This window comes from Dryas octopetala, chromosome 9 (genome assembly GCF_963921425.1).
Source record: "Dryas octopetala chromosome 9, drDryOcto1.1, whole genome shotgun sequence".
Lineage (NCBI taxonomy): Eukaryota > Viridiplantae > Streptophyta > Magnoliopsida > Rosales > Rosaceae > Dryas > Dryas octopetala.
The window spans coordinates 9,615,745-9,638,907 of NC_141374.1; the positions used below are offsets into that span (position 1 = coordinate 9,615,745).

General features: G+C 37.6%; 5 protein-coding genes across 7 annotated transcripts; 3 read left to right on the forward strand and 2 right to left on the reverse strand.

Annotated features, from left to right (window-relative positions):
* The first annotated feature begins 122 nt into the window (after positions 1 to 122).
* Positions 123 to 3,565, forward strand: LOC147273822 (flavin-containing monooxygenase FMO GS-OX-like 4). Of its 2 annotated transcripts, none has more exons than XM_086256798.1 (7): positions 123 to 793; positions 1,198 to 1,268; positions 1,460 to 1,612; positions 1,717 to 1,799; positions 1,919 to 2,054; positions 2,150 to 2,323; positions 3,134 to 3,565. In XM_086256798.1, exons 1-7 carry the CDS (start codon positions 244 to 246, stop codon positions 3,248 to 3,250), a joined length of 1,284 nt encoding a protein of 427 aa, XP_086112924.1. In that variant the 5' UTR covers positions 123 to 243; the 3' UTR covers positions 3,251 to 3,565. The 2 variants fall into 2 exon arrangements, with proteins under 2 accessions (XP_086112924.1, XP_086112923.1); XM_086256797.1 differs by having other exon boundaries at positions 135 to 793; positions 3,109 to 3,565.
* A 143-nt stretch (positions 3,566 to 3,708) lies between these two features.
* Positions 3,709 to 7,666, reverse strand: LOC147273823 (PPR containing-like protein). Of its 2 annotated transcripts, none has more exons than XM_086256800.1 (6): positions 7,479 to 7,666; positions 6,488 to 6,607; positions 5,823 to 5,921; positions 5,053 to 5,196; positions 4,298 to 4,510; positions 3,709 to 4,146 (listed from the first exon to the last, which is right to left on the reverse strand). In XM_086256800.1, exons 1-6 carry the CDS (start codon positions 7,506 to 7,508, stop codon positions 3,922 to 3,924), a joined length of 831 nt encoding a protein of 276 aa, XP_086112926.1. In that variant the 5' UTR covers positions 7,509 to 7,666; the 3' UTR covers positions 3,709 to 3,921. The 2 variants fall into 2 exon arrangements, with proteins under 2 accessions (XP_086112926.1, XP_086112925.1); XM_086256799.1 differs by having other exon boundaries at positions 5,802 to 5,921.
* A 2,051-nt stretch (positions 7,667 to 9,717) lies between these two features.
* On the forward strand, positions 9,718 to 15,884 carry LOC147273824 (3-ketoacyl-acyl carrier protein synthase III). The gene is made up of 8 exons (XM_086256927.1): positions 9,718 to 10,346; positions 11,658 to 11,806; positions 12,445 to 12,581; positions 14,058 to 14,163; positions 14,247 to 14,365; positions 14,624 to 14,688; positions 14,843 to 15,065; positions 15,454 to 15,884. Exons 1-8 carry the CDS (start codon positions 10,168 to 10,170, stop codon positions 15,673 to 15,675), a joined length of 1,200 nt encoding a protein of 399 aa, XP_086113053.1. The 5' UTR covers positions 9,718 to 10,167; the 3' UTR covers positions 15,676 to 15,884.
* Positions 15,885 to 15,982: 98 nt separating this feature from the next.
* Positions 15,983 to 17,486, reverse strand: LOC147273825 (Exostosin family protein). Its single transcript, XM_086256925.1, has one exon. It carries the CDS (start codon positions 17,462 to 17,464, stop codon positions 16,112 to 16,114), a length of 1,353 nt encoding a protein of 450 aa, XP_086113051.1. The 5' UTR covers positions 17,465 to 17,486; the 3' UTR covers positions 15,983 to 16,111.
* A 2,952-nt stretch (positions 17,487 to 20,438) lies between these two features.
* INP1 (transcription factor) lies at positions 20,439 to 21,687 on the forward strand. The gene is made up of 3 exons (XM_086228150.1): positions 20,439 to 20,497; positions 20,607 to 21,477; positions 21,613 to 21,687. Exons 1-2 carry the CDS (start codon positions 20,482 to 20,484, stop codon positions 21,455 to 21,457), a joined length of 867 nt encoding a protein of 288 aa, XP_086084276.1. The 5' UTR covers positions 20,439 to 20,481; the 3' UTR covers positions 21,458 to 21,477; positions 21,613 to 21,687.
* Positions 21,688 to 23,163: the final 1,476 nt, after the last annotated feature.

A 23,163-nucleotide genomic window follows, 5' to 3' on the forward strand; every position in this document is an offset into this window, starting at 1 on the left:
AAACAAAAACTTACAAACAAATTTTTTCCTCAAATTTCATGCATTGTCTTTCATTTGTTGTTTCACGTTTCACCTTTCTAATGGTTGATGGTTCATCTTTTTTATTCTTCCACATCTTTCTTTTCTATTTTTTTCTTTTAACTAAAAAAAGGTTACGGGCCCAAGATAACGCCGCTGTCACTCGCCTTGTCATTAACGCCAACGCGCCGTGCTCTGTCCAACTCTGTTATCCACAATTGGACAATGCTGCAACCCGCACTCCACCAACTCTCCTCCCGCCACGTGGCAGTCATCGGCGCAGGCTCCGGCGGCCTCATCGCCGCACGTGAGCTCTGTAGAGAAGGTCACAGGGCCGTGGTCTTCGAGCGAGGAGACGAAGTCGGCGGCACGTGGGTGTACACCCCGAGAGTGGAGTCCGACCCACTTGGGCTCGACCCGAATAGAGCCGCTGTCCACGCGAGCATGTACAAGTCCCTCAGGACCAACCTCCCAAGAGAGGTGATGGGGTTCCGGGACTACCCATTTGTGGCCAAAGAAGAAGATAAAGAGAGAGACCCAAGAAGGTTTCCGGGTCACAGAGAGGTGCTGATGTACTTGAAGGACTTCGCGAGCGAGTTTGGGGTCTGTGAGATGGTGAGGTTCGAGACTGAGGTGGTGTTGGTGGGTTTGGTGGAGGGTGGGAAGTGGAAGGTGAAGTCCAAGAGTAAGAGAGGTGAAGTTGTGGATGAGTTTTACGATGCTGTGGTTGTCTGTAATGGTCATTATACTGAGCCTCGGATTGCCCAAATTCCAGGTATCAATTAATATCAGTTCTATTGAGTATTAATTTTTGGTTGATGAAGATAATTGGATTTCGGGTATCTAAAGTTTTGAACTTTATATTGGCTTTGAGATTATTGTTCATGGGGAATTCGAATCGTATTGGGTTTGGGATCCTTGGGTTGTATGGAAGAGTGGTTTATTATAATTTGCACAAATTAAGTTTTACCTTTTCTATTGGTTTAGCCTGTTTAGGTACCTAAATGATTCTGCTTGTGTGAGTATAATTGTATTCTTTGAGGGAAAATAATTTACTTTTGGTAGAGTGAACTTCGAGAAGATCTTTATGAAAGGAACTTTTGAGGTTGCAAATATGAATTTCAGAGGAATGCTAGGTACCTTCTCCTTAATGCCATATACATTCTTTTCATTTTTCAGGCATCAATACATGGAAACGGAAGCAACTTCACAGCCATAATTATCGTACTCCTGAACCCTTTCGAGATCAGGTGTGTCACTTTCTGCATTCAGTAGAAACTTCTAAATTGTGTTATCCTGTGTTGCCAATGCGATCATATTTGTGAAACAAAGCAACTTCTAATGAAGCAGATCACAGTTAAATAGGGTAATTCTTGGGTTTTTTGTTTTCTTTCACCTCTACACAGTGATTAGCTTCTCTTACATTTGCTGCTTTTCTTAGGTTGTAATTTTGATTGGGAGCTCTGCTAGTGCTGTTGATATTTCTCGGGACATGGCTGGAGTTGCCAAGGAAGTCCACATTGCTTCTAGATCTGTTGCTGATGAAACCACTGAAAAGCTGCCTGGCTATGATAACATGTGGCTTCATTCTATGGTAAAAGAACTCACCCATGGTAAGAATGGGGTGGGTATGATGAGACTGATACTGGAAGATATATAGGTTGGTCCAAAGTTCTGATATTATTTAAACCAATGCAGATTAAAAGTGCCCATGAAGATGGTAGTGTTGTTTTTCAAGATGGGAATGTTGTCCTTGCTGACATCATTCTTCATTGCACAGGGTATATTGCTTTGGCTTGTTTTAGGACTTGATACTATTGTGTAATGTATTGAATGTGAAGCAGTGGAAAGGGCAACAAAAATCAAAGAGCAAATGGTAATCTACCTTTTTTTTTTCAAGGTACAAATATCATTTCCCATTTCTTGAAACCAATGGCATTGTGACTGTGGATGACAACTGTGTGGGGCCACTGTACAAGCATATCTTCCCGCCAATCTTGGCTCCGTCGCTCTCCTTTGTTGGCCTACCATGGAAGGTGTTTCTCTACTTTAAATTTGTGCCATATTTGGTTGGATCTATTGCTTCATTCTTTTGATGGTCGAAGTAAATCTTCAAATATCCTGGTGCTAGGTTGTTCCTTTCCCCATGTTTGAATATCAAAGCAAGTGGATAGCTGGTGTTTTGTCTAATCGAATTGCACTTCCATCCAAAGAGGAGATGACTGAGGATGTCAAAGCTTTCTACTCTTTACTTGAAGCTTCTGGCACACCTAAACGATACACTCATAACATCTCTAACTGTCAGGTAAATTCAGTCTCTTTGGTTTCCTGCCTATGTTGTTAGTCTCAACTCTCAACCCATATGACCTTACTAGAAGTTCATCCATCACCATTGGTTGAGAGCACTGGGTTTGGAATAATTGCTAAATGAAATCTTGTTTCCAACAGTATGATTCTAAAGGTGTAACACTCATTGAGTTGACTGGATCAACAGTCAACACATGATAGGCTTATGCAAATTAACTTGTTTAAGCGCATCATCTTGTCGATCTGAACATCATTCTTTGTCCTCTAAGAACCAATTAATGTGGTTCTTGGCCTTTGGCAGAATGCAGTTTCATGATCTTCATGATCATCTCCTCTACCTATTGGAGCCTTCAATTTTGTTGCACTATCTAAATCTGCATGTTATACTCACTAGTAAGATAAATGAAATAACAAATGGGGAAAACTATATAATCTGTGATGCCACTAGCTCCTTTCATGTTTATTATGATTATCTGCTTCCTCTCAGTATGGTTTCTTAATAAAACATATAGATGTTCATTGCCACTTTTTTCCAAAATTATATATCTTTCATTGTTTGGTATGCCTCATCTTTCACACTCAATCTTGACAATCTGAGGTTCTCTTTTGAAAATTGAAACGTCTGATTTATGTATGTTGTAGATGAACAATAACTTCTTAGCTAAAGCTACTAGTCTTTTCAGACACATTTCAATAATATTTCCCTTTAATTTTACTAGTTTCTGTACTGGCATCTTTATATATGTCATGAACAGAATAAATATTTCAGTGTTGTTCTTGCAGTTTGAATATGATGATTGGCTTGCAGCTCAGTGTGGATGTCCAGTCTCTGAAGAATGGAGAAAGCAAATGTACATGGAAGCTTCTAAGAATAGGCGTGCCCGACCAGAGACATACCGGGACATGTGGGAAGATGACCATTTAGTATTGCAAGCTCATGAGGACTTCAGGAAATATACCGTAAATGGAGTCAGTAATGGATAAGTGATATCAAATGGTGTCTTGCCCAGATCACCATTTTGGAATTTGGCACAAATATCTCATATGATCTAGACACCTTCTTAGGAAATTTGGGTTCAAGTAAATGTTGCGTTGTGTTCCTTTTTTATAAGATGCTGAATAATAGAGTCAGTGGATAAATAAAATTTGCTCTACAAGATACTTGGATATGAAATCCAATCCAGTGTATTTTGAATTGAATTTTATAAGATACCCAAAGATGATATCGATTAAGTGGAGACTTATAGTTCTAGTAGCTAAAAGCATTTATCCCTACGCTTGAGGTTCTGCACTCGAATCCCCTTCTCCCAATATCATTTGATAAAAGGAAAAAAAAAAAAATGGCGACAATGAAAAGGCAAGAACTGTACAAATCATATTGGTTTTCACAAAATTTCATATGAAGGCAAACTGGATACAATAAAAATGAGACCAAACGAACTAAAATTAGCTACATATACCAACAGAGGCTTAACCGCCTTAATTCCCAACAGAGCATTGCATTTAACAATCTATACAGATACAAGTTGTTTGCCTTTTCCATTCGATACTAAAACGCAGATACAGTAGTATTCATTTGTCATAGAGATTGACCAACTAGTTTAAATCATTAGTCATTTCTTGATCTAGTTCCTTCTTTTTCTTAGTTAAGGACTTTCTAGATTTCTTGAGTGATATATTTTTGGTGAAAAGATAGTTGTACTTCTGCAACACCCTCTCTTTTCCTTCAAGCCTGCCCAACATCTCATATGCATCTGCCGCTCTCTGGACAATTGATTTCTCTGGAGGTTTACGATCAAAAGCTTCCAGGCCCTCAAAAAGCTTTTGAATGCAAGCATGATTATGATAGGTTAGTCCAGTATAATCTATAAAGTGGTTCAAGCAAAAAAAAAAAATTGGAAACTGAAAGGGCCTAACATCAACCTATCATAGCAAACGGCATAACTAAAAGTTTGAACAACATAAAACATACCTTCACGAGATTCTCTAACATGTTGTTTCGATAGTATATAGCTATCATACTTTTGCATAACTGCCAAGGAACTGAATGCAGATCCATGCCAATCTTCTTCTCCCAAAACTTGTGTGCTTCTTCTGCTCTATGGTCCATATCTAAAGCTCGTATTAGTTGCCCATATGTTCCCATTGTGGTTCCCTGTCCCTTGCTTAGCATCCATTTAATTACCTGGAGGAAATAAAGAGAACCGCGTTTTACAAACCACAAAATAAAATGGACTGGCCTCACTCATTCTTTTCAGTGGCATGCAAAGTACAAATACTTGATGACGTACTAAAATTTTCCGAGTCCCTACAAATTTTGAAGGATTATTATGTTCTCAAATTTCTCCAGATGTGAAAAAGAAGTTTCCAGATATCCTTGTGCATGCACTCCAAAAATAATGCAAACACTGAGACAGGAGGTTCAGATATCCATGACTAAGAATAACAAGCTAGCCTTAATGCATTATGCTCTTCCCATAGTTGGTTCTGACCAACAATATCTTCTGTCCAAAATTTTGACATATGGTAAGAGAATCACCCAAAACAGAAATAAGTGGGCAAACTAAAGCTCCTCCAAGATTATTATATCGTATTCTTTTGCTTGAAATTAATTAATTGCTTTCTATTTTTTTTATTTTTTTTTAAAAAGCATTCCCAAATCGAATACTTACTTTATGAAGCATCCTCAAGTTGTCAAGCAATGGAGGAAGACAGAATTGATCATACCTGAACAATCCTATGCCACTGTTGTTCTTTCTCGAGAGCAATCAACGCCCTCCTAACTTTTCCAATAGGAAAGTATGGCTCCCATGCAATCCATCCATCAAGAGCACTGTAAACAGATTGCTTACTGTCATCGAGATCAAGAAGCTGCAAAAGTGGGGTTATTTAACAACTTTCCCTAGTAGGCCTTGAAAGAAGAATCCTCAAAAAAAGATAAAAAGAAACAGAATAGTCAACCTTTTGGACGACAAATAGAAAATTAAATTAGCATATCATTGTGCAAAAGTAGAGGATGGTTGGTAAATACCCATTGAGAAAGTTCCAATCCAAACCTAATGAACAAGCCACTAGAAACGTATAATTATAGAGATTATAATAGAATATTAATAATGCAGAGATTTATTGTATAAATAAGGCATTTTCTCATTATTTCTCCAGAGAACATCAATCACATCAGATGTATAATGACAAACTTATCACAGACAAAGGTGGTAGTTGTGTATAGAGATGCATGAAAATAAACAAAAATGATAATACACACGCAAACACATTTGCAGAGATGAACGTTACATATTTATAGGTTTTGAATAAGGACAAATATGGCCTGAGCTTTTAAGCTTTTAATTAAATTCATTATCATTATCAGTCTGCTACTACAGATAACATCCAAAACATTTTCACTCCATATATAAAATTCAATTAAGATATAAAATGTAAAAACAAAAAAGCAATCTTCAGATATGTATACTTACTGTTCTTACAAGAAAGTTGACCTTATCCTTTCTGGAAACATTCCAACCAATTTGGTTCCTTTTTTCACCTCCAGCATTTTCCTCTGGACAGTGACTGTTACCTTGGTTGTTGTGTTGATCCTTGATCATTGAAAACCAATTAGTTAATCAGTTAATGAAAATCGAAGCAATGTCCATGAAAAAAAAATAAAAAAAATAACTGAAACCCATCAAATGACTGCCCACAGGGGGAACTATGTGATCTCTACCGCAACTTGACAAATGTACAAGCAAGACACAACTCTGTCAGTATTTTTTTTCTTATATTCTAGGGATTATATTAAACAAAGTAGTAGTTTTTTTATTTGTTATGTGTAGGGATCAGCATAATAAGTTATAACTATACCAGCCCAGCCATTTTTTATTTGTCATCTCCATTTCTTTTAATCTTTCCTTCATCCTCTTTTACTCATACTGCAACAACAAAGACCAACCCATATTGGAAATAGAAGCAACATGCAGGATTTTCTTAAGTTTACCTAGGATGGTGCAGGAACTAAGAAGATCATAGTTGATTATTTCAATTTGTTTGGGAAACTCTCGCATCAAATTTAAAATACTTAAATTTAAGGCATGGAATGGCAAAAGGGTTATATGACATTATCAATTCATGTCCACAAGCAATTTGATAAATAACTCTAAGATACCTCCAATGACACCATAGCCTTTGCAGTTCTTTGGTTAGAAATTTGAGCTTGCACCATTGTACTGTAAGTAGAATTTACAATTTGGGCCCTAGTAACTCCAAGCTGAGTTAATCGGCCGACCTGGAGAAGATAACAGATTAGAGAAATCCGCAAATGTTTTTATAAGAGTTCAATTGCATCCATTCAATTAAAACCTTGATGATTTAAGTTACTGTTTTGTAAAACAGCTCAATTCAGTCATCTTAAATTTTTGTAGACAGGGAACAAAATTTATTTGATTAAGAAATAAAAGAGATAAGTGCTTCAAGCATTTAAACAGCTGCCAAACTGAAATCTTTAAGGTTACATCAAAATTATCCAACTTTTCAAGTAGTTTACTTTTGCATTTCTATTTTTTTTTTATATGTTTATTCATTTAGTTAAATTCCACATTACCCTACCTATCTTATCCCATTAATATTAAGGCATTTATTTGGACACACAGATTGAAATTCAAGAACATTCTTAGTTGTTTAATTCCCAAAGTAAACACCCCTTCACCAAATTAGCTCATTAAGTTCCCCACTAAACTAATGAACCCTTTTATATAGGCTAGCTGTCACCCATTTCAACTGGGGTTTTCTCCTTAAACAATTTATTGACCTCCTCATAAAAGTTAAAAGAAAGAAAATGATTTTCATATGAAAATGAAGTAAAATCTACAAAGGAGAGGAACTGCTTCAAAATCCAAACTTTTGATTGATTTCTTGAAGCGTAAACCAATAAACCACATAAAAATTAAAATGGCAGCTTCAAAATTAGGGGTGAAAAAAAATTTACCAAATTAAAATGTATAATAAACAAGTTCATCTCTGGGCTTCTGACAGTAACCAAAATAGCGTTTGACACAACAATGTAAGGCAAAACTAGTGCAGGGATATAATGAGATATGACCAGAACAATTAACAGAAACTAAACAAGAAGATAAAGAGAGAGAGAAGCAGAGACTTACGAGATAGGATATAGCAGGTGATTTCCACATGGGTACAAACTGAGTGCAACAATCTCAATGGTTAAATGTATAGGACATTAAAATTGCACAACTTTTCAATATCGTTTACTTGCTTTCCATAAGAGAAGCAAGCCAACCTGGGTTGTTGAAGTGAAGGCAAAGAAAGGTTCGTGTTTGAGACTGAAAACACTCTGTCGTAGTACTAAAATCACACATATACTGCGGCGATGGTGTGGACTGTGGAAGTAGTAAACTTTCTTTTATTTATTGGGCCAGAAATGAATCCAAAGAAAGAGGTTGATGATGAGGGAGCTGGGCTGGACCCTGTTATTGATGGGCTTGCCTTGTTTGGTGAAGTTGGGCTTTTTTTGTTTCTTAATATAAATGGCTAAATTTCATTTCTGTTATATGAAAAAATTATAGGGTATAACCGATATACTGTCACGTAGTATAACCAACCAACGTGTAAGGGTATTACTGGACGATATGTTTATATTAATAGGGTATAATATTAATAACATCCACTCATATTATAATAAATAGACTAGTTATATCACGTGTCAATATAGCAGTATACAGAATAATTTCTCCTGTAGTTTTTAAAAAATATGGCAGAACACTATGAAAACACGAGGCTAGCTCATCTATCTTGTCTGAACATCACACTTTATGTCCTCTGAGAACCAATTAATGTGGTTCTTGGCCTTTGGCAGAACGCAGTTTCATGATCATCTCCTCTACCTATTGGAGCCTTCAATTTTGTTGCACTATCTAAATCTGCAGGTTATACTAACTAGTAAGATAAATGAAATAACGAGTGGGAAAAATTATATAACCTGTGATGCCGCTAATTCCTTTTATGTTTATTATGATTATTTGCTTCCTCTCAGTATGTTTCTTAATAAAACATCCAGATGTTCATTGCCACTTTTTTCCCAAATTACATATCTTTCATTGTTTGGTATAAGTTCTATGGGGGTTTTAGGAGAGTTTCTAGATGGTGAGGAGTTTAGGCAAATCTTTTATGTAGTTGGGGGCTTAAAATTAAGCACTAAAAAAATAAAAGAATAGGTTTAACAAAGTTTTATGTTTTGAGGCCCCCAAACTTAAATTCTACCTCATTATTTTGGATGGAAGATGGGCTCTTGTCCAAGCTGATAGAGATACTTATTTGAGTATTAATTCTAAAATGAAACCTAAATTCTACCTCTACCATGTGTCTATACATCATCCTAGTTTACTTCAAAAGTCCTAACAATAAAAACCTACATGTATAGAGATTCTTTAGAGACCAAATTGACAATTGAAAATGATCAACCTACTAACACATAGTCAACAGCTCAGGTAGTAAGCGGCCTAATTGCATGGGCAAAAAAATGGTTTTCACAGGTCTTGGCCCCTTGGCCCCTTGGACTCTAGGACCATCTAACCTAAGATTCATCCAAAAACAAAATCACAGGTTGTCCACCAAATTGTAATTATACAAAATCATAATTGATGAATAATTGATATGATTAAATTATATTAATAATGTTTTATTTTTTTTTTCTCACAATGGTGATATGTAACACACCAATACTAGTCGCTGACTTTGTTGTTAGTTTAACCTTATTAAGATGCTATTGTAATTTACTGTATAAGGCCAAATTATGATTGTGTCCGATTGTTATTTTCTTTTTTTTTTAATCTAAAATATTTTATTTATTTTCTCACGTGTTTTTATACCCCTTGTGTATTTATTTTATTGAAAAAATTGTACTTTATAGAGCAAAGTCGAAAAATTTGACGAAATTAAGTGAATTAAAATATTAGTAAACTATAATACTAAAATTGAAACAATTAAAACTATAACGGCAAAAAAAAAAAATATTGTAAGTACTTTAATGGCAAAAAAAAAAAACTATAAGTACTTTAGTGAAACTTGCCAAAATTAAAAGTAACAAAACCATAGTTTAACCTTTACTACAAGAACAATATCAATGAACAAAGGTTATGTAAAATTGTAAACTAGTAGTGGCTAAGCATAGTAGTTTAACTTATGTTGTTGGGAGATACAAGTTGGGAGTTGGGACTTAAGGAGTTGGAACTTGGAAGAATCTGAAATTTACACATGAAAGTACAGATGAGGGTTTTGTGCACCAATTACATTGAGCCACATAACCAATGAAGAGAAGTCAAAGTTATAAATACTACACTTTCTTTGGTTGTATGATTTGCATCAAGCTCCCTCTTCAGTATTTCCCATTACCCATTAGATTTGTATACAAAACAAATCATCTTGGAAAGTGGGGAAGCGAAACATTGCATCACTGTCTCTCTCCCGGACCTGCTAATAACTTGTGAGAGAAAATAGAGAGAGAGAGAGAGAGAGAGAGAGAGAGAGAGAAAGATTGATAGCATTGGAGTTTTCTCAAATTGGGTTTGACGTAATCGCCCATATTTATTGGTTTATTTTTTAAATTTTTTTCTCCATCTTACTTTGGACCCTCCGAAGAAAGAAGGGTCTTCGAAGCCATTGTCTCTCTGTCTCCGCCTGACCTACTGATCTTTTCCTCTCATGGGTTTGGTTTACTCCACTCATTGCATGCTTCTGTTCTCATATATTAGCTGAAGATCTTGGCTTTCAATCTCTCTGGGTTTGCAGTTTGCATAGCTCTGCATCTTACTTGTTATAGAGCTGTAGGTGTAAATGGCCAATACATCTGGGTTCTTCACTACTCCGTCAGTTCCAAGCCTGAGGGGAAAGGTTCAGCCTTCAATAGGCATTTTTGGATCTGGGTTTCGCTCCCCTGAGGGAATCTCCAAGAGGGTATTCTGCTCCAGCAACATTGAAGGCGCAGTTTCCCCTTCCGTACCTAGAGCACCGAGGTGAGTTCAGTTCCAATTTTCTTTTGGTAATTTAGCCCCTTATTGAGTTATTGTTTCATATATTGGGTTATGGTTTATAGTTGTGTTTTTCTTTTTTGGAATGTTGTGAACCTTGTTTGAGGAATACTGGTTGAGTTTTGATTTATGATCTTTGTTTGGAAGACTTATGACAGCATTTAATCAAAATAATGTTTTCTGGATTTAAGTGCAAATTTTCATTATGTCCTTGTGGCTTTACTCGATTTTTTTTAATAATATGATTATTGTATCAGAGCTCATGGGTGACATGTCATTGCATAGGCACTTATGTTTGAAGGGATGGAGATTAGATTCTCAAATAGTTATCTTTTTAGTGTATGAACTTTGTACATTTCATTTATTTCTGACTTGTAAGCTTCTCATGATGCTTATGAGCTAAAATTCTCTGTTACCTGCTTTCCTGTATAGAGCTTTGTAAATACTTTTTGAGTTACGATGAGCAAGAGGTTATCTAAACTTTGACTTATGAAGAACTGAGTTCAATGCAAGATTACTTTACCTCATGCCCCAGTTTGTTGGATATTTTTAGTAGTCTTTTGCATGCAAGATTCAAGAACACATAATTTTGCAACAAACTTAAGAAGTACTGATTCTAGTTCTACTGAAGTAATTGCTAAGAGTCAGTAATGACCAAATATTCACATCTAATGAAACATAAGGTGTATCAGTTCCCTGGTTATTTAATCATTTGGAGTCCTGTGGCTGAAAAAAAAAAATCATTTGGAGTCCTATTTGAGGTACAACTAAGTTCAAGAGTCTTTCACTGATGTAAATCAGTTTGTGGCATGAGCTTCCTAGCTTATCCAGCATCTCTATTGATTTCTGCTAGAAGTGTTTAGAGTTAATTAAACTTAGTCCTTTTGCTCTCTAGCTATATTCTTTAATGGCTTGGAAAAGGGTCCTAAATGTAGAATATAACCAAATTACTTTACTTTCTTTATTAAATTCCTGATGCATTGGTTGAATTTTACCTGAATGAGTTGGTTATTTTATCTGTTTCGTTAAAAAAAAAAAATTGATTCCTATCAATGGCTTATGACGTAGGACGAGGCATTCAAAATTTTTCCTCTTGTGTCTAATGATATCTTTCTTGGTAAAAAATTAGGTCAGGTTGGAGTTTGGTCAAGACTCTGTGTTCTATGTAATAAACTGGCCATGGGCCACTGTTAATTGTATTGTGGTTTAATGGAGTAAGAGTTCAAGTTAGTAAATTAATCTGAATGATCTTAAATTTATTCACTGTTCCCATGCTCGAAAAATATATTTTTACAGGCTTGTCAGTAAAGGCTGTAAGTTAGTTGGATGTGGCTCGGCGGTACCCAGTCTTAAGATTTCGAATGATGATCTTGCAAAAGTAGTAGACACTAATGATGAATGGATATCTGTTCGCACTGGAATTCGTAATCGACGAGTGCTTTCAGGTCAGTTCATACTTACTTTGCATGATATTATCATAAATTTAGCTGTGAGCAGTTTTGGGTGGTTAGCATGCGGTGAGCCTCTTGATTAGAATGTGCATTGTAAAAGCTTAAACTTAGAGTACTTGCAGTGCAAGTGCACTGCATGATTGGTGATATGTTTGACAACAGTAAACTATCTGAGGCGGCATTGCTTGCTTGAAGGCTTGAAGCTGAGTCTCTTGATTATCATGCTTAAACTTATGGGAAGGCCGCTCAGCTTGATGAGTCTGAGATCACCTAGGATCAGCTTGGCTTAACTAGCTTCTTGTATGACCCTTTTTATCTGTCCCTGTTGAACAATATCTGTTATATTGTTATTTTGGCTTCACCAATGCTATTTAGACAACTAAAATGATAAAGGTTATGGTGGGATTTGACCTAGTTGATTTTGCTAGTGTAAGATGTGTAAGAGGGGTATTCTCATGGCGTTTGTGCTGGATTTTCAATGTTTTTACATTTCATATTCACATTATATTTTATACGACTCTATGTTTTTTCTGGTGATCATGTCTATGGCGTGCTGGATATTTTAAGTTACCTTTTCACTATGATGACATCCTCATAAATTGATAGGTTCTAATTTTCCATTTCTATTACAGGAAAAGAGAACCTTGCAGTGTTAGCAGCAGAGGCAGCAGTTAAAGCTCTTGAGATGGCAAAGGTTGATCCTGATGATGTGGACCTAATCTTGATGTGCACATCTACACCTGATGACCTTTTTGGTTGTGCTCCTCAGGTATATAGATCATTGGATGGTATATCCTATATCTGGATTGGTCAGGTGAAACATATGAAGGATAGTGCTTCTTAGTAGTGTGTAACTATAAGATACTTTTGTCAATTCTGGATTTATTTCTATTATTTTTGTTATCTATGATTTGTGGGCTGCATAAATATTTAGGTACTGAAGAAATTTTCCACTGTTTAGGGTTTAATTTATATATGTTATCTTCAAGTTGATATTGCTAAGATCATCTCTCATATATTAAAGAATAGAAAAAAAAAATCGAAAAGATCATTGCTTTACTTTCTTGGAAAGGGGTTCTACTGTGATAGATTTAGATTTCTTGCCTCCTTGTGGGCGTCTTTGTCTAAGCACTTCAGGAATACTCCCTTCAGTGATTCACCTTGACTGGACTGGAGTTTTGTACTAACTGTGGCATGCTTGTTTCGTTTTGTTTGCCTTTTTTTTTTTTTTTTTTTTTTTTTTTTTTTTTTTTTTTTCTGAGTGTGGCTTTGCTTGTTTTGTTTTAGTTGACTCTTATGGATGGACTTCTTGTCCATCCCCTTTTGTACTTTGTTTTCTCTCTTTCTATAGAATGCTCATTTTCTATAAAAGAAAAGGCTTCATGCACAAACTGAGTTATGGGTATGTGTTAGAAAAAAAATTATATGTATAAAGTTATTTGCATCTGAGATTCTGATGTTATGGATATTAAATCTTAATTGAGTTTTATGTTATCATACTTGGCACTTGGGAACTTCAGTTGAGTGATTTGCTCAAATAGTTATTATTTTTTCTGAAGTTTAAAATATTTACTTTGTTTCCTCATTTGACAAGTATATGACACGTAGACTCTCTTACCTCTAAGGCTATAACTTTGTCAAATCTCTAGTTTTTGCGTAGGCCTTGATTATCTAAGTCAAGCATTAGTATGGAGGCCTTGTTGCTTGAACTCAAGTATTGCTTCTAGCCTCAACTAGAGATTGACTACCCTCATTCAGGTCAATTTGTATAGGTTCTAGAAGCCTTCAGTGTAGCATAACTAGAAATCCTTAATTCTCAACTTGGTTCTTGATACCCTTTCTTTACCAGCCTACAACAATATCCCAAGAACCTCCCTAACTATTCTTCAATCTAATTGAGCTAGCTTGACATCTGTTCAAGAAAGTGAGCTTGTATTGCCTTGTTAATCTGATTATTGTGTAGGCTTTTAACTTCTTTAACCTTAGCAGTGCCTCTGGTATGTTCTACTTTAATAATTCTTCAAAGCTGGGATGACTTTTAAAAACTGTAGCATCTTTTATCTTTTTAGTTATTTTCTCTATTTCCCTGTAAGTTTTTATGTTGATTAAGCTATTTTATTAAGATAAGCTAAATATAAACAGTAGTTGAGCTTCACATTTTAATAAATGCACTAAAAATTTCCACTGCCTGAGTGCTTATGTTGATCTATTCAATAAAGTAACTGCTGTTATATTGTAATTTCAGGTTCAAAAAGCAATTGGCTGCAAAAGCAACCCTTTGTCTTACGATATTACAGCTGCCTGTAGTGGATTTGTGTTGGGTCTAGTATCAGCTGCTTGTCACATTAGAGGTAACAAATCGGTCTACTTTTCTGTAAGGAGGCCACTGTTACTTCCATGTTTAATTGATTAAACTGTAATGCGCAAACTACAGGAGGTGGATTCAAAAATGTTCTAGTTATTGGGGCTGATGCTCTTTCTCGATTTGTTGACTGGACCGATAGAGGAACCTGTATTCTCTTTGGGGATGCTGCTGGGGCTGTATTAGTACAGGTGTCCTTCTGTGCTTATTGAGTTTATGACATATCTAGCATGTACTAGTTTTCTAGATAAGGGTGGTGGGTTCCTCTCTCCTTTTGGCTTTGAACTTTGCATTATTTGGCCGCAAGCTCTGCCTCCTTCAATGTCAGAAATTCAGAATTGATAAGTTTAATTTATAGTGGACCTTCCATTGCCAGTCATGTTAGTAAATGAATTACCAGTAAGCAATAAATTTTGTTCCCCATATTTGACATTGCAATAATTTTGTAGGCCTGTGACACCGATGAGGATTTCTTACTTGGTTTTGATGTGAATAGTGATGGTGACGGCAACAGGTAAGTTTTTCCTGTATCTCTGTTTTATTTTTATCTTTACCTTCTTATCAAGTGCAATATTTTAAGGTTTTCATGCTGCTTGTGACTGGCCACTTCTCTTATTGCAATATTCTTTTCTCTCTGATACGTGATTGATCACTCTCTCTTATTGCAGACATCTAAATGCCACCTTCAAAGGAAGTGAAACAGATAATGAGTTGGGTTCTAATGGTTCAGTCTTAGGCTTCCCTCCAAGACACTCTTCATATTCTTGCATTCAAATGAATGGCAAAGAGGTCTTTCGCTTTGCTTGCCGATCTGTGCCACAGTCAATTGAGTCTTCCCTTGCAAAGGCTGGTCTCCCTGCATCTAGCATTGATTGGTTACTGCTCCATCAGGTATGACGAGTCCACCAGGGGCTTTTTCTGGTTGAATGATTTCTCTACTCTTCTGTCAATTATAATAACTGATATGTCATTCTAACTACTAGATTTTACCCACATTATGTCTAATTCAAGGAAATATTTTAAGGTGGAAAAATATACATATCTAATTCTTGATTTCCAAAACTTTACCGGCTGGTTGGTGAATTAAACTGGTACAAGTACAAGAGTAATGCTTAGTTTTTCTTTTTCTTCATCAATAATGGAAGTTCACCCAAAATAGTTATTTAAAGTAACTTCTTCGAAACCTAAGGTTTTTCAAGGTTAACAAGCATAACATTGTACCTAGTGTTCTGATAATGGTGATGGGTGATGGGTTATATAACCGAGATAACCAATGCAGGCAAACCAGAGGATCATTGATGCAGTTGCTACTCGCATGGAAATCCCATCAGAACAGGTCATTTCAAATTTGGCAAACTACGGTAACACAAGCGCTGCTTCCATTCCTTTGGCATTGGATGAATTTGTGAGAAGTGGGAAGGTGAAACCAGGCCATACCATAGCAGCTGCAGGCTTTGGAGCAGGTCTGACTTGGGGTTCTGCTATTTTAAGATGGGGTTGAAACCTCGTGTCTCTCCTGCCAAGATAGAGCATATCCTATGAAGAGCAGTTTTGCAATTCTTACTTCACATTGATGATGTATTAGAAAGTTGAGAACGTTTCAGTGGCATAATCTCCATGAGCTCCCTTTTGTTTGTTTGCCTTTGTTTACTTTTTAGCTTTTGACACCCTCAATAAAAATGTATTCTTTTTCCTCAGTCCAATAAACTATTTGTTTTGAGTCATACCAGCCACAGCTAAGATAACAATTCTGGTACTTCAATGTCTGAAATGAACATTTCTCTTACTTGGTCCAAAACTAGACAGTATGGAACAAAAGATAAATTTATCTTATATAGCTGTACTGCTGTCAAAATTAGGCATGCATAAACAATTACATATAAAGGCAAAACTCAAGTCATTGAAGAGAATTTGGATTTCTGACCCAAAAAAAAAGGTCATTGAACAGAAAGTTGAACTTTGGACTTGATCCTCTGCAAGACACCCTCAATTGCAATGTCAAAAGCATCTTTGGTGGCTCTTAAACCCATTGAACTTCCATGCTTCCTATACAGAATCCTTGGTATGAACTCCAACACTCTCTCCCTCATTCTCCTGACTTTAGCTCTTGGCATGTTCCTAAGCACATCCAAAATCCTTGTGTCCTTGAACACCACATCCTCCTTTTGTATGAACACCGAGAAGGCCCCGTACTGATCCTCCGGCAAGTGCCAGCCGTACTGTGCCTTGGCGCAAGAGTCCTCAAAGAAAACCGGAATGCAGCCGGCGAGAATGCTATCAAAGGTGGACCGCCGAGTCGGGGTGTCCCCTGGGGGCTGCAAGCAGAAGCTGGCCTGCAGCATTGGTTTCATGAAGCGAATTGGGTCATGCTCACATATCCCATTTGAGCAGTCCACAATGTGACACAACTTGTTGTAGCCACCAGCACTACCATAAAACCCATTCCCAAAATTGCGTGTTGCATTATTGTTGGTTACATTCTGACACTCATTCCTAATGCTCCGCCGTATGTTGGGAGCATTCCCCACCCCGCCGCCACCCGCAAACAACATTAGCGTGCTACGTTTGGACCTCCTCACCCTCTGCACCCAGCTGTCCAACAGAGCCAAATTAGGAGGGTGAAACGACGTCGGATAAGGCACGGCGTGCTCCTGCCAAGGCCAGGCACGTGACTCCACCGTCAAAGCAGTGAGATTATAGAACTGGGGCAGTTCCAGAAACGAAGTGCCCCACAAAGGTGGGTTGTTCCCCAACGGCTGAGAGAAATCCCAGGCGGGTCGGGCCATGACCAGGAAATGGTCGTGACCCATGACCCGATTCCACAACTCCGGCGCGTCCTGGGTCAAGAAATTGTACAGACTGAGGCCCTGATCGGCGCTGGAGTTGTAGTCCGGGCCGTAGAGGTAGCGGAGGGCGTCGATGCCGGCGTAGTAGGGAAGGTAGACGGCGTTGGCCTTTTGGGGATCTGAGGTCAGACATGGGTACTCGAGGATCCGACGGTGGAAGATGAGCTCCAGCATTAGCGGGTCGGTTCGGTACCAGCTGTGGGAGAGGTTGTGGGTCTTTTGGCCCAGCCCGTGGTTGGCCAAGTAGGGGCACAAGTCGTCCAACAGTGGGTACACCGAGCAGTTGGAGAGGAGATCCAGGTTGAACTGCGACGGCAGCCGTCGGATGTGGATCCAACGGCCCGTGCAGTCTGATGGGTTTGTGGTGTCGGATTCAGAAGTTGTTTTTGTCAATCCTATGAAAAACAAGAAGATTAGTAAAGTGGACTTGAACAAGGCCATCATGGATAGATAGATGGATGAGAGAGAGAGAAGAGAGAGAGAGAGAAGAGAGAGAAGAGAGAGAAGAAGAGAGATATGGGTTATTTATAAGAAATCATTGCTTTTGGCCTTTTAGGATTTGATTTCTATGGTGGCCACTCGGCTGCTGCTCCATGACATTATGTAATTTGGTATTTTTAACCTCCATTCACAGTTTCTCACACCATTGACAAAAGCAGCAGGAGTTGGTTTTTTTTGTTTTCACTGTTTTTTTTCTAGAAGAGAGAGAGAACTTTTTTTAACTGCATGAGTGCATGGGTGTGGGGTGTTTGACCCGACTTTGTCGGTGGGGTGGAGGTAACGACTCGGCTAATACGGCGACGTTTAATGTCCACTTTTATGATCATATGGGCCGAAGACCACTTTGTTTGTAATAAGAAGTGAACTACGTAAGAATTAACAAAGAGTTGAAGACTAGTTCAAATCAACCGCATAGATGGCCATTACAACTTTGTTTAATATACTCATTTAATTACCAAAAAAATAAATATTCATGTTAACAACTTAACCAAATGATGTCCGCACCTCAAATTTTAATAGATTTTAAAAATCCAACGAAATTTAGGTATTCTCAGTTAAAATTTTAATGAATTTCATAAAAATCTAGATGTCTCAACTTGGATTTTAATGGATTCCTTAGAAATCCAAGTATTTTAAAAAATTGATGTATTTCAATGGATTTGGATGAGATTCCTTAGAAATCCAGGTATCCTAAAAAACTGATGGTTTTGGATGGAATTTAATAGATTTTTTACACATAACAGATTCCATGCGAATTCCAGTTATTTCCTTCAAATTTTGATGAATTCTATGAATTTTAAAATTCATTAAAATCTGAGTAGGGAACACCTTTCCAAAATGTATTGAGCCCAATATATATGTGAAGGATGAAAATTCTACTGATATTTAAAACACACCCCCACTTATATTTTTTGTATTGATGTTTTGGGATTTGGGATTTGGGTTCAAAATTCAGTATTTAAGGTTTGTCTTGGAGATATATTCAAATAGGCACCTTCAACTACGTCATTTTAGATATAAACACAATACCATTAGTAGTGGTGGAGACAATATAAAGGTTTTCGGGGCGTCAATCCCTTAAATATTTATTGTTGTTTTTAAATTGTATTTTTGTTTTAGACTTTGTTTAGAATCGACTAGGAAATTGGTGTTGGATGTAAAAACTTAGGGAAGAAAATGATACAAACCAAAAGTGGTGATAACCAAGTTGTGTAGTGCAAGCATGTCAGATGATAGAGAAGTTGAAAGGTTGTTTGGAAGAATGAGAACTAAGAGATGGAGAGGCGCCATGAACAGAAGTTGGCAACCATGACAGTTTCATGGAGTTGTCAACAGTTTGATGGAGATAATGATAAATGAAGACAGGTGGCTATATGCCTATATGAAGGTTAAAGAATTGACACATCATGATCAATGAAATAAGCTGGAAATGTAAATTCTCTAATTGCAAATTAAATACAAGATAATTACTGGAACATGTACTATATCGATATTCGAAAATCGGTTCAAGCCACTAAACAAGGATAATCAAATAACAATTATACAAGACACACAATATACGTGATTCACTCACTATGGGTTATGTCCACAAAATTCTGTTTAGGGTTTCACAATAAACAAAGTGATTACAATTAACAATGTAAAAGAGAGAGCACATAAAATTGGTAAATGAGAGATCCCTCTCGTGAATTGAAGGACCTCATGTATAATAAAAGTGAGGTTCCTCCTCTTTCACATTTCCATCAATATGGAATATAAGGCAACTAAGACCTAATATAACACAAACATGTGAAAAAATGGGAAAAAAAATGAAGGAATATGATTCATGTGCTAAAGCGTTAATTAACGAGAGATTTTTCAATAGGACAGTCGTGTTAGTAAAATCTCCAATGATATATTGATATGTGTGCATATTGTAATAAGCTAATGAGGCGCTCTAATGAGAGCTGACGCAATGTAGGCTCCTGCTGGGGTGTTTGTGCCCTAGCACACTAGCTCGTCTCAATTTGAGAGAACGTAGCACTATACATTTTTTGTCTCCAAAAATAAATGAATATTTGATAGATTTTTTTTTTCTTTAGTCATCAAAAAATAAAATTATAAGCAAGGGATCCTAATTCATAACGAACATTAATTGTAATATATAAATGGTTTGGGTATATTAATAATCAAGTCGAGATTCCATTTTACCATAGCTGGAACTCAACAATTTAAGTATCAAATATTTAAAGAGTGAGGCTATGCAGACCATTTTTAGCTGCTGAGTTGACCACCCTAACATATTTTTTTCAATTTTTTTTTCCTATTTTACCCTTTATTGCAAAAACATGATGAAATCACCCAGATCCATTCGGTGGTCATCTACCGAAACATCCACCAATGTTCGGCAGATAAGTGTCGAATAAATACAAATATTTCGACAGATAACTATCGAATGCCTTTTTCATTTCCATTCGGTGGTTATCCACCGAATAATCCACCAATGTTCAGCAGATAACTGTCAAATAATCATAAATATTTCGGTAGATAACTGTCGAATGACCTGACGAACAAAATTGAAATTTTTTGTTTTAAGGGTAAAATTGAAATTTTGAAATAGGGTGGTCAACTCAGCAATTTAGGGTGGTCGAAATAGCACCGGCCATATTTAAATTGAATAGAAGAAAACCCTGATAAGCTTAAACTGGTAACTTTGGGCCGATAATAGATTTTACTTTTTTATGGGTTTATCAGATTTGGTTCAACTCACATGATCCTGAATTAACTGACCCAGTCCAAGAAAGAGCGGCCCAATAAGGTTTTGAGTTTTCTTACAGAATCCAAACCCCTTTAAATTCTCATCGTTCCTATTGCCGCCTTAAACGACGTCGCTCATCTCCTCTTCCTCCACACAACAAGAAGAAAGAAGAAACAGAAACCCAAGAACTCCCGCCAAGAATCTCCCACTTTCAGTCTCCAAGATGCTGAAAGCCGTAGGTAATTAACCCTCTCTCTCTCTCTCTCTCTCTCTCTCTCTCTCTCTCTCTCTCTCTCTCTCTGTTACAATCTCTTCAATCAAATCCAATCCGACCCGACCCATTCTCAGGTCTGTTTGGGCGCAAGAAGAGCAATCGTCCTTTCAAGGACTACTACACGGAGTGGTTCAATGCGATCAAGAACACGCTCCTTCCCCTGCTCCACCGCTCAATCTCCGACACGTGCTCCCTCGATCAGCTGTCGACCCACGTCGACAACCTCTACCGCCACTTCCAATCCTACTACGACGCGCTCGACCTCGCCGCCTCAAACGACGTCGTCGCCGTCGCTCAGCTCCTCCACCCCGACTGGCGCACTCCTCTCGAGAAGCCCTTCCTCTGGCTCGGCGACCTCCACCCCTACCTCTTCACCAACCTCCTCCGCTTTTTCCTCGACCAAAACGACACGTCGGACTCCGAAACCGACGACGACAGCGTCGTCGTCCAATTCGGCCGCGAAAGCCCAGACCTTTCTTCCGGCGACGCCGCGCTGCGGCACATTTCTTCGGCCTGGAGGAGCCCCCCGAATTCCTTGATGGCCAAGGTCGAGCAGATCGAGCGCGGGCTCAGGCTCATGGTCCCCGCGCTCGCGGCGCGTGTTCGCCACGCGCAGGCCGGGTTCTTGGACCGAGTGGCGGGGAATTGGGCTTTCTGCGACGGCGCGAAAAGGGTTGCGGCCCAAATGGTCGGTGAGGCGACGAAGGCCCAAATGGAGGAGATGGTGAGCGTTTTCGTGGATGCCAATCGGCTTCGAAGGAGTGTTCTTGCGGAGATCATTGGTGCCTTGAATGTCTGCCAGGCTGCTCTGTTTCTTGAAGGTCTGGCCCAATTTCTTGTTGGGTTCAGAAACCCTGAATTGCTTGCTCAATTTGAAGTCTCTAAATTGCCTCTCCATAACAAGCAACCTCGCTTGGCCATTTGATTGGTTGTATTCATCTTTTGGTAACGTCTTTCAACTGTTCCAGTTCAAGTTTCCTTTTTTAGTAAATATTTTGGTTCAATTTTGTTTTGGGGTTTTTTGTTTGTTTGGTATTATGTATTCTGTATTTATTCTGATTTTTGTGCTGGTAATGGCAGGGCAGGACCATGTTCATAATCTGCTATGCTTGTTAGAGAAGGCTTAAAGGTTGCAATACTTTGATGGGAGTGGACTAGTTTTAATGTTTTATGTCAAATTGTATCTAGTGAGTAAGAAAGTTCCCCTCTTTTGGATTTGTCGAACACTGTTGTATAATCTGATTTGCCCAAGATGTAATGATTGAAGCTTTGGTGATTGTTGTTGTTGCTTGAATGAGTGATTTTTTTAGTGTAGTTTTTACTATTAACAACAATATCATTCCAACAGTTACTATGGAAATCTTGAATAATATACTATGTCAGCCATGCAATTCACTAAGATAACTTGTCCATGTGTTTTATGGACTCAAGTCAAACTTAGGTAACAAAAGAAAAAAGGGAAAATTATTTGAGTGGCTACATTCTATGCTGAGTTTGGGGATCCAGAAAAGTATTTAAAGGGAAGTGATCACGGGAAATGCCATTAACAAGCAGAAGAGAGCAGTGCCATACTGCCATGTTAAGAAATAAATTCCACAATCTCTAAATCTGAAGCAAAACCTCACATTTTCACCTAATATTATTTGTGAGAGAGTGAAATTCTGGAGAATAGTTTTAACATGGTTATTGGTTGTTGTGTCTTGTATGATTGTATCATGCATTGCTACTCTTGGGAAGTAATTAGATCCCACTGGGCTGCAAGTCATTTCTTTGCCTGTAGTTTGAGGCCCAATTGATAAATTGGGGCTGATACCAAAATCATGCCTGTTCAGAGAATCATGTAACATTTATATACAGTCTGCATGTATTTATAAATAAATGGGCCAAGCCCATTTTAATACCTCCTTGGGGAAGACCAATCAGTCTAGTTTCAAGGCCATTTTAAATTCTTAACTGGCACTTTCATTTCTTTCAAATGCTATTGTTGGAGTCTTGGAGATGCTGATGTGTGCCCTGCAGCTGCAGATGAAAACTCAAATTAGACTTGAGCAAATTTCAAGTGTAGCATGCAATCTGCATGCATGAAAACTAAAAGAACAACAATACATGTGAAAGTTGTATGATGATGATGACAAGGATTACAATTAAAAATGGCAGTGACAACAGCAACATAAACAATATGTAGTTTCTGAGATTGGAAAGTGAGCTAGGACTATTGAATAGCAACTAATTAGACTATAGGAAGGTTGAGCCTGAACCAGATGGTACAAATATGGAAGGCACTCATGGCAAATATCTATATTTGGAAGGCACTCATGGCAAAAAAATATCTATATATGGAAGTCACTGGCCAATGTTGATCTGTTGCAACATATCAAGTGCCTTGTCTCCCGTTGGACCATGTGGTCCTCTTAAAGACAAGGATACAACTATATATATTACTCATTTAAATCCATCTCCTGAACTGCATGGAGACTAATATAGTCAATTTTATATGTATATAGCAGTAGCACTTGCCTGCTACTCTGGTAGAGAGAGCTAGGAATTAATTATAGTGCATATTATAATCAGTGTATGAAATAAACTGTATATAAAAATACTCATCTGAAAGTAAGTTTTCATTGTGTGTAT

What these genes read in the sequence shown, in the direction of transcription:
- LOC147273822 (XM_086256797.1), top strand. Translation starts at nt 244, where the DNA reads ATGCTGCAACCCGCACTCCACCAACTCTCCTCCCGCCACGTGGCAGTC. An exon ending in TCGGATTGCCCAAATTCCAG is followed by an intron (nt 794 to 1,197) that starts GTATCAATTAAT and finishes TTCATTTTTCAG; the next exon opens with GCATCAATACATGGAAACGG. An exon ending in ACATGTGGCTTCATTCTATG is followed by an intron (nt 1,613 to 1,716) that starts GTAAAAGAACTC and finishes AAACCAATGCAG; the next exon opens with ATTAAAAGTGCCCATGAAGA.
- LOC147273823 (XM_086256799.1), bottom strand. Translation starts at nt 7,508, where the DNA reads ATGTGGAAATCACCTGCTATATCCTATCTC. An exon ending in TCAACTTTCTTGTAAGAACA is followed by an intron (nt 5,197 to 5,801) that starts GTAAGTATACAT and finishes CCACTTTTGCAG; the next exon opens with CTTCTTGATCTCGATGACAG. An exon ending in AGTGGCATAGGATTGTTCAG is followed by an intron (nt 4,511 to 5,052) that starts GTATGATCAATT and finishes TATTTCCTCCAG; the next exon opens with GTAATTAAATGGATGCTAAG.
- LOC147273825 (XM_086256925.1), bottom strand. Translation starts at nt 17,464, where the DNA reads ATGATGGCCTTGTTCAAGTCCACTTTACTAATCTTCTTGTTTTTCATA.
- LOC147273824 (XM_086256927.1), top strand. Translation starts at nt 10,168, where the DNA reads ATGGCCAATACATCTGGGTTCTTCACTACTCCGTCAGTTCCAAGCCTG. An exon ending in AGCTGCTTGTCACATTAGAG is followed by an intron (nt 14,164 to 14,246) that starts GTAACAAATCGG and finishes CGCAAACTACAG; the next exon opens with GAGGTGGATTCAAAAATGTT. An exon ending in ATTGGTTACTGCTCCATCAG is followed by an intron (nt 15,066 to 15,453) that starts GTATGACGAGTC and finishes TAACCAATGCAG; the next exon opens with GCAAACCAGAGGATCATTGA.